The sequence below is a fragment of the Elgaria multicarinata genome, chromosome 1 (assembly GCF_023053635.1).
Source record: "Elgaria multicarinata webbii isolate HBS135686 ecotype San Diego chromosome 1, rElgMul1.1.pri, whole genome shotgun sequence".
In the NCBI taxonomy this organism is placed as follows: domain Eukaryota; kingdom Metazoa; phylum Chordata; class Lepidosauria; order Squamata; family Anguidae; genus Elgaria; species Elgaria multicarinata.
The window spans coordinates 94675827-94690052 of NC_086171.1; the positions used below are offsets into that span (position 1 = coordinate 94675827).

Genomic DNA, 14226 nt, shown 5'->3' on the forward strand with positions numbered 1-14226 from the left:
GATATCCTGAAAGAAAAAAGGGTCAACTTTAAACCCAATGAGTGAACTCAGATAACCAGTCCTCTTCTCATACTATGTATCTCGCAATCCTGATCTGGACTGGTCACCAGGGGATAATAATAGCTATAAGGGGTACATTTTCAGGAAGCCTGGTTCACTCTCTCTCACACACACAACACATGCATGCACACACACACACACACACTATCTTCCCATTATCAGCAATAAAACAATGGATCCTATTCATTAGTAGGTTTATTGAGAGAGATCAGGTTTTGATATTATGGCAAAGATGATATCAAAATCAGCTACGGCCCAGTCTAAAGACTGTGCCTGTTTGGACACTATAAAGGGCAGAGTGATTAAAGCACATAAGATGAGAAATGGGAATCGACTCCAAACTGAGGCCTGATTTGCAGCTGGTTATTTTCTCACATTAATAGTTAGATTTGCAGATGTTTCCCAGCCCTTGCTGCTTCTCCAGCACTGGCATATTCATTGTGATTGCTGCAATATCTGCAGCTGCTTTTGGACCATGGCAGTGAAGCATCAGAAAGAAGTGAAGCGCATCTAGCATTCTATAGCTACAAGTTTCCATGCTCCATTCATGTGGTTTTTACTGCACAGCCGCCTGCTTTATGCCACTTCCTTGTGCTCCTGGGTGGACTCCTTGATCACCTGTAGGCAGAGTGAGGAAAAGAATTGGAAAGTTATTTAACCTAGTTTTTAGCTGCCACAGAATGAGTTTATTTATTTAGTTATTTATTTGTTTTATTTTAAATGATTCTAGGTTGCCTTTTAGGGTAAGTCCCTAATTCATTTTCTATTCATTTTAACAATTTATATGCTCCTTTCTGAATATTTTAAGTTACTATTGCTTGTCTTAAAAATTAAAGTACAGTCTACACCAGAGGTAGGCAATGTGGTTCCCACAGGCACCAGTGTGCCCCCGGCACCTTCTTTGGTGCCCACCAAGACATCCTAATCCTTCCAATTGTTATTTTAAAATGTTTCTTATTGGCAGCTAGGTTGGCTTCAAAGTGAGGTGGAAACTTCTAGCTGTTGCTTTCTTAATTTCTCATGAATGCCACTGAAGTTCCTTGTCCTTTGTAACTAGTGACATCTGCTCATAGAGCCATTTCATGTCTGTACCCACAACAATTTCTCAAACTTCCAGATGAGCCCATAGGCCCCAAAGGTTGCCTTTTCCTCGTGGACTCCTTGGACTCCACAGATGACAGCACAGGCCTAGAAATTGGTAGTCAATTTTCACCAGATTTTTGGGCAAATGCTTGTGAGACTGAAGTGAAAATTAAGTTTTGAAGATAATTTTTAGTCTTGTAATTTATATTTTATTGTATACATTTAGCTAGAGGACATGGTTTGTTTTCCCAGATGTAAATAAACCTGTAAGACAGAACTGGAAAATGTACTAGCAAGGAACAGATTTAAGTCTCGTGCAAAATAAAAGTTTTAGCAATGACAGGTACTCTCCTGGAGCCAATCTACATGACTGATTTAATGCAGACAGACAGCACATCAGAATCATTCACAACAGATGATGCTGTCACCAATCCGTAGCCACCTGTATTTTGAAGCTTTTGCTGTACTATGTGGGATACAGTCTCCCCATCCCTCAAATAACTTTTCTGACTGCAAATCCTTCACTGGATGACCATAGTCTCACCTTTCCTAACGTTTAAGGCTCTTTCCCCATCACTTTTCTCATATGCATACCCACAGATTCAGCATACTGCTACCACTGAACAAATGAAGCATTTGATAGGTGCAGAAAAATCTAGTACAACAAACTAGCATTCAGAAAGAGTATAAAATGCTATCACCCTGCAAACATTAGCCATGGAACTAAATGGACTAAAGGGTTGTTGCAGTCACTTCTCATTAGCACTTCTTAGCTTATTTCTACTTCTGGTTTATTCTGAGAAACTAATCTAAAAAATTGTCATTATACCTCTGCTTAATTAGCTTTGTAAACAAGACCATGGTCAGTAGCAATACAAAGAAAGGCCAGAACGGATGCCCATTATCACAATGCTAGACAAGAATCTTTCCCTCATTTTCACAGAATCATACAATCATGGAATAGTGGAGATGGAAGAGGCCTATAAAGCCATCGAGTCCAACCCCCTGCTCAATGTAGGAATTTATTTATTTATTTATTTATTTAAGGATTTTTATGCCGCCATTCAGCCAAAAAAGGCTCTCGCAGCGGCTTACAAAAGTATTTCTTGACAGTCCCTGCCCACAGGCTTACAATCTAAAAGACATGACACAAAAGGCAAGGGGATTGGGAGGGAGGAGGAGGAGGGGGAAATCCTAAGGATACCTGACAGATGGTTGTCCAGCTGCCTCTTGAAGGCCTCTAGTGTGGGAGAGCCCACAACCTCCCTAGGTAACTGGTTCCATTGTTGTACTGCTCTAACAGTCAGGAAGTTTTTCCTGATGTCCAGCTGGAATCTGACTTCCTGTAACTTGAGCCTGTTATTCTGTGTCCTGCACTCTGGGATGATCGAGAAGACATTCTGGCCCTCCTCTGTGTGACAACCTTTTAAGTATTTGAAGAGTGCTATCATGTCTCCCTTCAATCTTCTCTTCTCCAGGCTAAACATGCCCAGTTTTTTAGGTCTCTCTTCATAGGGTTTTGTTTCCAAACCCCTGATCATCCTGGTTGCCCTCCTCTGAACACACTTCAGCTTGTCTGCATCCTTCTTGAATTATGGAGCCCAGAACTGGATGCAGTACTCTAGATGAGGCCTAAAGTATGTCTTTCCCAGGGATGGATTTTAGACTGACTGGTCTGTAGTTCCCAGGTTCCTCCTTTTTGCCCTCTTTGAAGATAGGGACAACGTTAGCCCTCCTCCAGTCAGTGGCTTTCGATATCATCAATCATGGTATCCTTCTGGAACATCTGGCTGAGTTGGGAATGGGAGGCACTGCATTGCAATGGTTCCGCTCCTACTTGGCAGGCCAGCTCCAGGTGGTGCTTGGGGAACATTGCTTGGCCCCATGGATTCTCCAGTATGGGGTTCCAGAGGGGTCAGTCTTGTCCCCCATGCTGTTTAACATGTACATGAAATGGTTGGGTGCGGTCATCTGGAGTTTTGGAGTGCGTTGTCATCAGTACGCTGATGTCAAGCAGCTCTACTTCTCCTTTTCATCTTCATCAGGTGAGGCTGTGGATGTGCTGAACCGGTGCCTGGCTGCGACAATGGACTGATAGAGGGCTAATAAACTGAAATTCAATCCAGACAAGACTGAGATGCTACTGGTGGGTGGTTCTTCTGACCGGATTGGGGGGGGGGTTCAACCGGTTCTGGATGGGGTTGCACTCCCCCTGAAGGAGCAGGTTCATAGCTTGGGGGTTCTCCTTGAACCATTTATTTATTTATTTATTTATTTATTACATTTTTATACCGCCCAATAGCCGAAGCTCTCTGGTCAGTTCACAAAAATTAAAACCATCATAGAACAACCAACAAGTTAAAAACACAAATACAAAATACAATATAAAAAGCACAACCAGGATAAAACCACGCAGCAAAATTGATATAAGGTTAAAATACAGAGTTAAAACAGTATAATTTAAATTTAAGTTAAAATTAAGTGTTAAAATACTGAGTGAATAAAAAGGTCTTCAGCTGGCGACGAAAGGAGTACAGTGTAGGCGCCAGGCGGACCTCTCTGGGGAGCTCATTCCACAACCGGGGTGCCACAGCGGAGAAAGCCCTCCTCCTAGTAGCCACCTGCCTCACTTCCTTTGGCAGGGGCTCACAGAGAAGGGCCCCTGTAGATGATCTTAAGGTCCGGGTAGGTACATATGGGAGGAGGCGTTCCTTCAAATAACCTGGCCCCAAACCGTTTAGGGCTTTAAATGTCAAGACCAGCACTTTGAATCGGGCCCGGACCTGGACTGGCAGCCAATGAAGTTGTAAAAGGACTGGCGTAATGTGATCTTGCCAGCCAGTCTCTGTTAGTAAATGGGCTGCCCTGTTTTGTACCAGCTGAAGCTTCTGGACCGTTTTCAAAGGCAGCCCCACGTATAACGCATTTTTGCAGTAATCCAAACGAGAGGTTATCAGAGCATGGATAACTGTAGCTAGGCTATCACTGTCCAGATAAGGGCACAGTTGGTATATCAGCCTAAGCTGATAAAAGGTGCTCTTTGCCACTGAGTTCACCTGTGCCTCAAGTGACAGTTCTGGATCGAAGAGCACCCCCAAACTACGGACCCGATCCTTTAGGGAGAGTGCAACCCCATCCAGGACAGGGCAAACATCACCTCACTGGACAAATGAACCACCCGCTAACAGTACCTCCGTCTTGTCTGGATTGAGTCTCAATTTGTTAGCCCTCATCCAGTCCATTACCGTGCCCAGGCACTGGTTCAGAACAGTCACTGCCTCACCTGGGTTTGATGAAAAGGAAAGGTAGAGCTGGGTATCATCCGCATATTGATGACACCTCAGCCCACATCTCCAGATAACCTCCCCCAGCAGCTTCATGTATATGTTAAACAGCATAGGGGATAAAATAGAGCCCTGCGGAACCCCATGGCTTAGGAGCCACGGCACAGAGCAATAATCCCCTAGCACCACCTTCTGGAATCGGCCATCCAAGTAGGAGCGGAACCACTGCAATGCAGTACCTCCAACTCCCAGCTCAGACAACCTATCCAGAAGGATACCATGGTCGATGGTATCGAAGGCCACTGAGAGGTCCAGGAGAACCAACAGGGTTGCACTCCCCATGTCTCTCTCCCGACAGAGGTCATCCCACAGGGCGACCAAGACAGTTTCCGTTCCAAAACCAGGCCTGAAACCCGATTGAAATGGATCTAGATAATCCGTTTCATTCAAGAGTGCCTGGAGTTGTCCTGCAACCACCCGCTCAAGCACCTTGCCCAGGAAAGGGATATTAGCCACCGGCCTGTAGTTGTTAACATCTTCCAGATTAGGCTTCTTCAGGAGTGGTCTAATTACCACCTCTTTTAAAGAGGCCAGCACTACTCCCTCTCTCAAGGAGGCATTTACAACCTCCTGGACCCAGCCGGCGATCCCCTCCTTATTTGATGTAATGAGCCATGAGGGGCAAGGGTCAAGCACACAGGTGGTCGACTGGACTTGGCCAAGCACCTTGTCCACATCCTCGGGCCTCAATAACTGAAACTCATCCAATAAAACTGAGCCGGACGGCGCTCTGAACGCCTCTACTAGTGGTGCTGCATTAAGTGTGGTGTCCAATTCATGACGAATCTGAGCGACTTTATCTTCAAAGTGCCGTGCAAACTCGTCACAGCGTGCTACCGAGGGTTCAACTATCTCACGCCCTGGCCCAGAGTGTAACAGGCCACGAACCACTCGGAAAAGCTCCGCCGGACGACACTGAGAAGATGCAATGCTGGTGGAAAAGAACTGCCTCTTTGCCACCCTCACCGCCACAGAGTAGGCTCGATAGTGAGCTCTAACCCGTGTTCGATCAGACCCAGCACGAGTTTTCCTCCACCTGCGTTCTAGCCGTCTCCCCTCTTGTTTCATTGCCCTCAGCTCAGGAGTATACCAAGGAGCTGACCAGGCTCTGCTCAGAGGGAGAGAACGCTTGGGCGCGATCGTGTCAACCGCCCGAGTCATCTCTGCATTCCACAGAGCGACCTGGGCTTTGACAGGAGCACGGGCCATATCAGCAGGAAAATCCCCCAGAGCCCTCTGGAATCCATCGGAGTCCATTAGCCTCCGGGGGCAGACCATTTTAATAGGCCCCCCACCTTTGCAGAAGGGAAAGGCCGCCGAAAGTCTAAACCTCAGTAGGAAGTGATCTGACCATGACAAGGGGGTAGATGTTAGTTCCCCCACTTCCAGATCACCATCCTCCTGCCCAGTCGAGAAAACCAGATCAAGTGTGTGTCCCTTTGCATGTGTTGGGCCGATGACATGTTGAGACAGCCCCATGGTTGTCATGGCAGCCATGAAGTCCTGAGCCGCTCCGGATACAGCAGCCTCAGCATGGAAGTTGAGATCCCCCAGAACCATCATCCTGGAGGTCCTCAACACCAGGTCTGAGACAACCTCCGTCAGCTCAGGCAGGGAGACTGTTGGGCAGCGGGGTGGACGGTACACCAGCAGAATCCCTAATCTGTCTCGAGTACCCAACACACAGTACAAACACTCCAGACCAGCACTCGACTGAACAGGAAGCCTAGAGAGGGAGATTGTATTCCTATAGACCATGGCAACACCCCCTCCCCGGCCCTCAAGTCTGTGCTGGTGCTGCACCGAGTACCCAGGAGGGCAGAGCTGGGTGAGAGCAACCCCCCCCCCCAGTTCACCCATCCAGGTCTCAGTGATGCATGCCAGGTCAGCCCCCTCATCCACAATCAAATCATGGATGAGGGAGATTTTATTCTGGACTGACCTGGCATTCAGCAGCAGCACCACCAGACCCGAGAGCAAGCTGATATGGCCGCCAGGAACTATCTGGTTGGGGTAGGAACCAGAAGAGGGAATAGCAGTAAGGAATCTATCCCCTCTTCTCCTCATCTGGCCTGTTCCTCCCCTAGCACCATACCTCCCCCTACCCGTGACCACAGTTATGTGGGCATCCTCGTATCCCCCCAGAGCTCCCCAGGCACATATTAAAAAGTAATTAAAACGTTTTTTACAATTTGCTGCTGGTTGGCTGGTTGGAGATCTGCAGCAGGTACAGCAGTATGGTAGATCCTATGTGTGACGCCAAGTGCGCACTCGGCGCCGCACTCTGCGCATCGCCGAGGCACTCGCCGAGGCACTGCCTCTGGCAGGCTGCAGATGTACCTGGAGAAAGAGGGTGGAGCACTTGGTCAGCTGACGCCCAGCAGGTGAGGGGAGAGACTGCAGAGGCAAGCCCCAGCAGTCTCTGTTCTTCTTTCCCCCCCACCAGCCAAACACACCCCACCTTCCCAGCCTCTGGCAGGCTGCAGATGTACCTGGAGAAAGAGGGTGGAGCACTTGGTCAGCTGACGCCCAGCATCTCTGTCACTTGAGGCTCAGGTGGCCTCAGTCGCACGGAGTGCCTTCTACCAACTCCGTTTGGTTGCCCAGTTACGCCCCTATCTGGACAGGGATAACCTAGCTTCAGTCATCCATGCTCTGGTAACTTCCAAATTAGATTACTACAATGCCCTCTACAGTCCAAAGTCCACGGCAGGAGCGAGACGGAGAAGCGTTGTCAGTGCAGTCCAGAGTCAAAGCGCAGGAGCAAGACAGAGAAGCGTTGTCAATCAGTCCAGAGTCAAAGCGCAAGAGCAAGACAGAGAAGCGTTGTCAATCAGACCAAGGTCGAGAGCTGGATCCACATGAGAGAAGCAAGGTCCGGTGAAGCAGGGTCCGAGCATGGAACAGGCTGGCTGCTAGGAATTATTCCAGGTGTCTGCCAGGAAGTGCAAGGCGTCCTGCTTCCTCCTTTTCTACTTCAGGCAGCTGATCTCCGCCCTCTCCCCCAGCTGTGCCTTATCACATTAGCCTGCTATTTAAGCAACGCATTCCTCTCCTGCCGATTGTGCACGCGCACACTCCTTCTGACTGACTGCAACTGTACCTCTCGCTTGTGCCGTCGGCGTTCCTGAGTACTGGGCGGCTCCACCTCCACCTCCCCAGGAACTTCAGGTAAGGCTAGGTCCTGGTCAACCTGTGCCTCTGGCACCTCCTCTGTTCTTCCTCCCTCTGCGAGCCCATCCCTGGCTCGACTGTGGGAGCCGACATTCCCTCTCCTGCAGAAGTGCTCTCCTCGTCCTCATCCGAGGAGGCCTCCCCGAGTACATTCCCAACAGATTGCTTGGTTCAGGTGGAAATCCGAAATGATCTTAGGCAAGAAAGTAAGGTCCGGCTTAAGAAGGACCTTGTCCTTGTAGAAAGAAAGGTACGGTGTGTCCACCCGGAGAGCACAGAGTTCGCTAGACCGGCATACAGACGTGATTGCAATTTAAAAGGCTGTCTTCCAGGATAACAACCTGAGGTCCAAAGTTGCCATTGGCTCGAAAGGAGAAGTGGTTAAGGCCTTTAAAACAACTGAAAGGCTCCATGCCGGGACAACAGGTCTGACTGATGGTTCCAAGTTATGAACACCCTTGAGAAATCTTTTCGAGAGAGGGTGAGAAAAAAATGTGAATCCCTCAAAAGGAGGATGGAATGCCGAAATCACTGCAAGATAAACATGCAGAGATGAGTAACGAAGGCCTCTATCAAAAAGCAAGGAAAGAAAACATCCACCATGGGGTCACTAGAATGCAGGACGTCTGATCGGCCACAATCTTTGAGACGACCCAAGAGATCAGAGGGAAAGGTGGGAAAGCGTTCCACTGTAGAGTGAATGCCCATTGAGTTCCTTCCCTGTCCCGTTCTGCTGCAAAACTATGGAAGTACAGAGTTGATTGATGTTGTGAACAGATTGATCTGTGGACTTCCCCAGATGTGGAACGGATGGTTCAGGACTTGTCTGTGTAGCTGCCACTCGTGTGGCAGCTGACATCAGCTGAGAGCATCAGCTATGGTGTTGTGAGCACCGGCAATGTCTATGGTGGTGAGCTGTAGCTCTGTCGAAACACCAAGTTAAGATCTGTAAGGTGAGTTCCAATGGTGGTGGTGTTGTCCACTGCAACCTGCAAAAGTCCATGCCGCAAGTTCTGTTCAAAGGCTTTCAATGCTTTGTAAACTGCCATTAGTTCCAACCAGTTGATGTGTTTGGTGCGTTCAACATCGGACCAACACCTGTGGTCCTGTAAGCCCTGATAGAGGGCACCCCAACTGAGGAGGGAGGCATCTGTTACTACAATGCCTTTGATGCTGTGAGAGTGGAAAGGAACTCCTTGATCCAAAGAACTCAGCAGTGTCCACCATGCGAGGGATGCTTGGATCAAAGGCAGTAAGACTATTTTGGTACACCGGGGGTTGTTTTTGATGTCGAATAACTGGAAAAACCAAAACTGCAAACGTCACATTTGGAATCTGGACTGCTGCACAACAGCCGTCGTTGAGGCCATGAGTGCTGGATATCGAATGCTCTGACATGAGGTGCTCTTTTGATTTTGGTTGCCAGCTGCATTATTTTCTGAGCTCGATCCAGCAGGAGAAAAGCCCTGCTGATGGTCCAATAGACCGCCAAGGAATTGTATAGTTCGCTGTGGGTGAAAATGAGATTTTTCATAATTTATATACAGGCTAAGCTGACAGAGAAGATTGCAGGTGATGTCGTGGACCTTTGCAATTGAAGCTTCATCTTGGCGATGAGGAGCCAGTCGTCGAGGTAAGGATATACCTCGACACCAGTGAGCCTGAGTTTCATACAAATGACAGCCAGCCATGCATTTTGAGGACACCCTTGGTGCAGTGGAGAGCCCAAATGCAAGTGCGGTGTATTGGTAAACCATGCCTCCGACAATGAAGTGCAGATATTTCCGATGGGAGCAGTGGATGGAGACATGGAAGTAGGCATCGCAGAGATCGATAGATGCGAACCAACTGCCTGCTTCAAGAAGGGGGAGAACGAAGGACAATGAGACCATTTCAAACTTCCTGACACAGAGGTAGGTATTGAGGTCATAGAATCATAGAATAGCAGAGTTGGAAGGGGCCTACAAGGCCATCGAGTCCAACCCCCTGCTCAATGCAGGAATCCACCCTAAAGCATCCCTGACAGATGCTTGTCCAGCTGCCTCTTGAATGCCTCTAGTGTGGGAGAGGCCACAACCTCCCTAGGTAACTGATTCCATTGTTGTACTGCTCTAACAGTCAGGAGGTTTTTCCTGATGTCCAGCTGTAATCTGGCTTCCTTTAACTTGAGCCCGTTATTCCGTGTCCTGCACTCTGGGAGGATCGAGAAGAGATCCTGTCCCTCCTCTGTGTGACAACCTTTTAAGTATTTGAAGAGTGCTATCATGTCTCCCCTCAATCTTCTCTTCTCCAGGCTAAACATGCCCAGTTCTTTCAGTCTCTCTTTAGAGGGCTTTGTTTCCAGACCCCTGATCATCCTGGTTGCCCTCCTCTGAACACGCTCCAGCTTGTCTGTGTCCTCCTTTAATTGTGGAGCCCAGAACTGGACGCAATACTCTAGATGAGGCCTAACCAGGGCTGAATAGAGAGGAACCAGTACCTCACGTGATTTGGAAGCTATACTTCTATTGATGCAGCCCAAAATAGCATTGGCCTTTCTTGCAGCCATATCGCACTGTTGGCTCATATTCAGCTTGCGATCTACAACAATTCCAAGATCCTTCTCGTTTGTAGTATTGCTGAGCCAAGTAACCCCCATCTTGTAACTGTGCCTTTGGTTTCTATTCCCTAAATGTAGAACTTGGCATTCATCCCTATTAAATTTCATTCTGTTGTTTTCAGCCCAGCACTCCAGACTATCAAGATCACTTTGAAGTTTGTTTCTGTCTTCCAGGGTATTAGCTATCCCACCCAATTTGCTGTCATCTGCAAATTTCATAAGCATTCCCTGCACCTCCTCATCCAAATCATTAATAAAAATGTTGAAGAGCACTGGGCCCAGGACTGAGCCCACTCGTTACCTCTCCCCAGTTTGAGAAAGTTCCATTGATAAATACTCTTTGAGTCCGATTCCGTAGCCAACTGAATCCACCTAATAGTTGTTCCATCTAGCCCACTTTTAGCTAGTTTGTTAATCAGAATATCATGGTGTACTTTGTCGAAAGCTTTGCTGAAGTCAAGATATATGACATCCACAGCATTCCCACAGTCCACAAGGGAGGTTACCTTATCAAAAAATGAGATCAAATTAGTCTGACAGGATTTGTCCCTGACAAATCCATGTTGGCTTCTAGTAAACACTGCATTGATTTCAAGGTGTTTGCAGATTGACTTCTTTATAATCTGCTCCAGAATTTTCCCAGGGATGGATGTCAGACTGACTGGTCTGTAATTCCCAGGTTCCTCCTTTTCGCCCTTTTTGAAAATAGGGACAATATTAGCCCTCCTCCAGTCGTCCGGCACCTCACCCGTCTTCCATGATTTTACAAAGATAATTGACAGCTGTTCTGAGAATTCTTCCGCTAGCTCCTTCATTACTCTAGGTTGCAGTTCTTCGGGCCCTGGAGATTTGAACTCATTCAAGGAAATTAGGTGTTCTTTGACCATTTCTTTATCAATCTGAAACTGCAATCCTGCCCCCTCAACTTCTGCTTCACTTTTTCCAGGGGGCTCATAGACCCGCTTTTGGGAGAAGATTGAGGCAAAGCAGGAATTGAGCACTTCAGCCTTTTCTTTTTCATCTGTAATCAATTTGCCATCCTCATTAAGCAGTTGAACCACCATTTCTTTCCTCTGTCTTTTATTACTCATGTATCTGAAGAAAGCCTTTTTATTTCTTTTAGCATCCCTCGCTAATCTCAGCTCATTCACAGTTTTAGCCTTCCTTACGCCATTTCGGCACTTCTGTGCCACCTGTCTGTACTCTTCTTTTGTAGCCTGGCCTTCCTTCCACTTCCTATATGTATCCTTTTTTGTTTTCAGTTCATGTCTAAACTTTTTGTGGAGCCACATTGGTTTCCTCTGTTGTCTTCTATCTTTTCTCCTTGTTGGAATTGTTTCTAACTGTGACTTTAAAATTTCCTTTTTTAAATACTCCCACCCATCCTGCACTCCTTTTCTCATTAGGCTCACTTGCCATGGGACCTTACTTGTCATAGTTCTGAGTTTATTAAAATCAGCTTTCCTAAAATCCAGAGTACGTGTATGTCTACACTCAGCTTTTGTCTCCTTCATAATCAAGAATTCAAATATGACGTGGTCACTTTCCCCCAGAGTTCCCGTAACTGCCACTTTATCCACTAAGTCATCCCTATTGGTCAATATCAAGTCAAGGATTGCCAATCCTCTAGTTCCTTCCTCCACTTTCTGTAGGAGAAAGTTATCACCCATACATGTCAGGAATTTCTTGGAAGGGTTGCTTTTGGCAGTATTTGTCTCCCAACTGATATCAGGGTAATTGAAGTCCCCCATCATTACTACATCACACTTCCTTGTTTCTCAAAAGTTTCATCCTCGTCTTCTCCTTGATTGGGTGGTCGGCAGTAGACTCCGATTATCATGTTCTTTTTATTCCTTGCCCCATTTATTTTAATCCAGATGCTCTCGATGGGCCCCCCAGTCTGATCCGCCTGTATTTCTGTGCAGGGATAGGTATTTTTAACATATAGTGCAACTCCACCTCCCTTTCTATTTCTTCTGTTCTGTCCACCTCCCTTTCTATTCTCTTCAGTGCCGAAGAATGACCTCCGTCTTTCTTCAGCACTGTGAAGTACCTGGAGTAAAACCCAAGCACTGTGAAGGTCTTCCGCTGGGACATTCTCTATGGTGCCCTTGCGGAGCAATGAAACCACCTCTGATGATAGGGTGTTGTTGTTTGAGGTATACTTCATGGTGCCTAGAGGAGGGTGGTCTTCGAATTCTAACTTGTAGCCTTTTTCTATAATAGAGAGGTCCCATCGATCGTTGATGATAGCCTGCCAAGCTGGAAGAAAACGAGCCAGACATTCTCTGAAAATGCTGGGATGGTCCATTAACTGAATCTGGTATGAGTCAAATCCCTCAGCAGTTCGAAGGGTCATTCTTCCCTGGGAAGCGTCTTCCTCTGGAAGCTGGAAATTGTCTTCTCTTCTATGGTGGTTTCTGCCGAATGGAAGGCTGCTGTTACTGATGGTATCAATCTTGAGAGAAGGATGGGTGAGGGTGAGACCATCGGTGTTGTGGTGGATGCATGGCTGTTGGAATCCCATCTTTCTCACCATTGCACAAGCCTTCTGAACAGCATCAAGTGCATCGTCAGTTTTATCATTAAAAAGGCCTAAACCATCAAAAGGTAGGTTTTCAATCTTCACCCGCATTTCCTGGGAAAGACCCGCTGAATGAAGCCAAGTGTTTCTACACAAGGCAATGGCAGCAATGAGAGCCTTTGACTCACAGTCAACCTTGTGCTTCGATGTGTGAATCTGTTGGCACAATAGTTTAAGGGCCTCATTGTGGAGGAGGTGTGCAAGAGTGCACTTTTCATCAGAGAGATGATCAATTAACTTCCCCATTTTTTCCCATAACAGGAGCTAATAGCCAGACATTGTGGCCTGGTAGTTGGCCACTCGTAAATCTAGACTGGCCGAAGAATAAACATCAATGATGTTGCCATGATGGTGGTCAAAGAGAACTGAGGGGAATGGGTGGGAAACCCTCTGAGCATGCGCACGGCGCCATAGTGAACCGCCCAGAGAGCTTTGGCTGTGGGGCGGTATATAAATGTAATAAAATAAATAAATCAATAAATAGTTGGGGGGAGGTTCCCGCCCATAACGCCTCAGCTTTAGAAGTTTCCCAATGCTGCTCCATGCAAGCACAGAGCCCATGGTGTGATGCACAGAGACCACAAAGAACAGTACATTGCTCTGTAGTATTTTGTCTCTAATTTACATGCAAAGTTTTATTCTTCTCAGATTAAAAAACCTCAACCACATAACCATCTTAATACCCATCTGCAAGCACTGAGATGCATTAAACTAGATGCATGGCAGCCTTGTGTTTGCATGAACATAGTCTCCAAGAATTAAAACAAATGTAAAGATTGCAGTTTTATGCACACTTACTTGGGAGAAAGCCTCAATGGGTCTTAATTCAGAATAAGCATACAGAGGATTTCTCTGTAAACAATAAATAAATACAATACAGTGGCAAGGCTGGTAGACAACATGGAGAAACAGCACCCTGATTGCAAGCATAGGGACTCCATAGGGAAGCTCCCCCCCCCCAACTCATTGGCAGTGGACATAAGAGTGGGAGGAAAAAAGCCTCTATGGAGTCCGCCCCAAACAGTAGGGTGACCATATTTCAGAAACTAAAAAAGATGACACCCAGTGGGGAGGGGTTGGAAAGTGGATTTCCAGAGCATCCAGAAAGCCTGTCAATACCCCTGCCACCTTAAAGGCTCCAATTAGAGTGGAGGAAGGGAAAGCTGCTCCAATCCGGGCCTTTTCTATAATGTCATGAGATGACACGCTTTCCCCTTTAAGGCCCCCATTGGGGCAGTGTGTGTGGGGGAATGATACATCCAGAAAGTGCATCATCCCCCCCCCCCCCATGGTAATGGTGGCCTCAGAGGGGAAAGCATGTCGTTCCAGGACATTATAGAAAATTACAGAAATTCCCCCCTGACACCCAGGATAGAACAAAA

The 14226-nt window shown here is 47.1% G+C and overlaps 1 protein-coding gene across 1 annotated transcript in view; it reads right to left on the reverse strand.

Annotated features, from left to right (window-relative positions):
- Nucleotides 1–246: 246 nt before the first annotated feature.
- Nucleotides 247–14226, reverse strand: part of GFAP (glial fibrillary acidic protein) — an 88294-nt gene continuing 74314 nt past the window's right edge. Inside the window, exon 9 of the mRNA XM_063132872.1 lies at nt 247–678. Coding sequence (XP_062988942.1) covers nt 637–678 — 42 coding nt within the window. The 3' untranslated portion in view covers nt 247–636. The remainder of the gene's footprint in view (nt 679–14226) is intronic.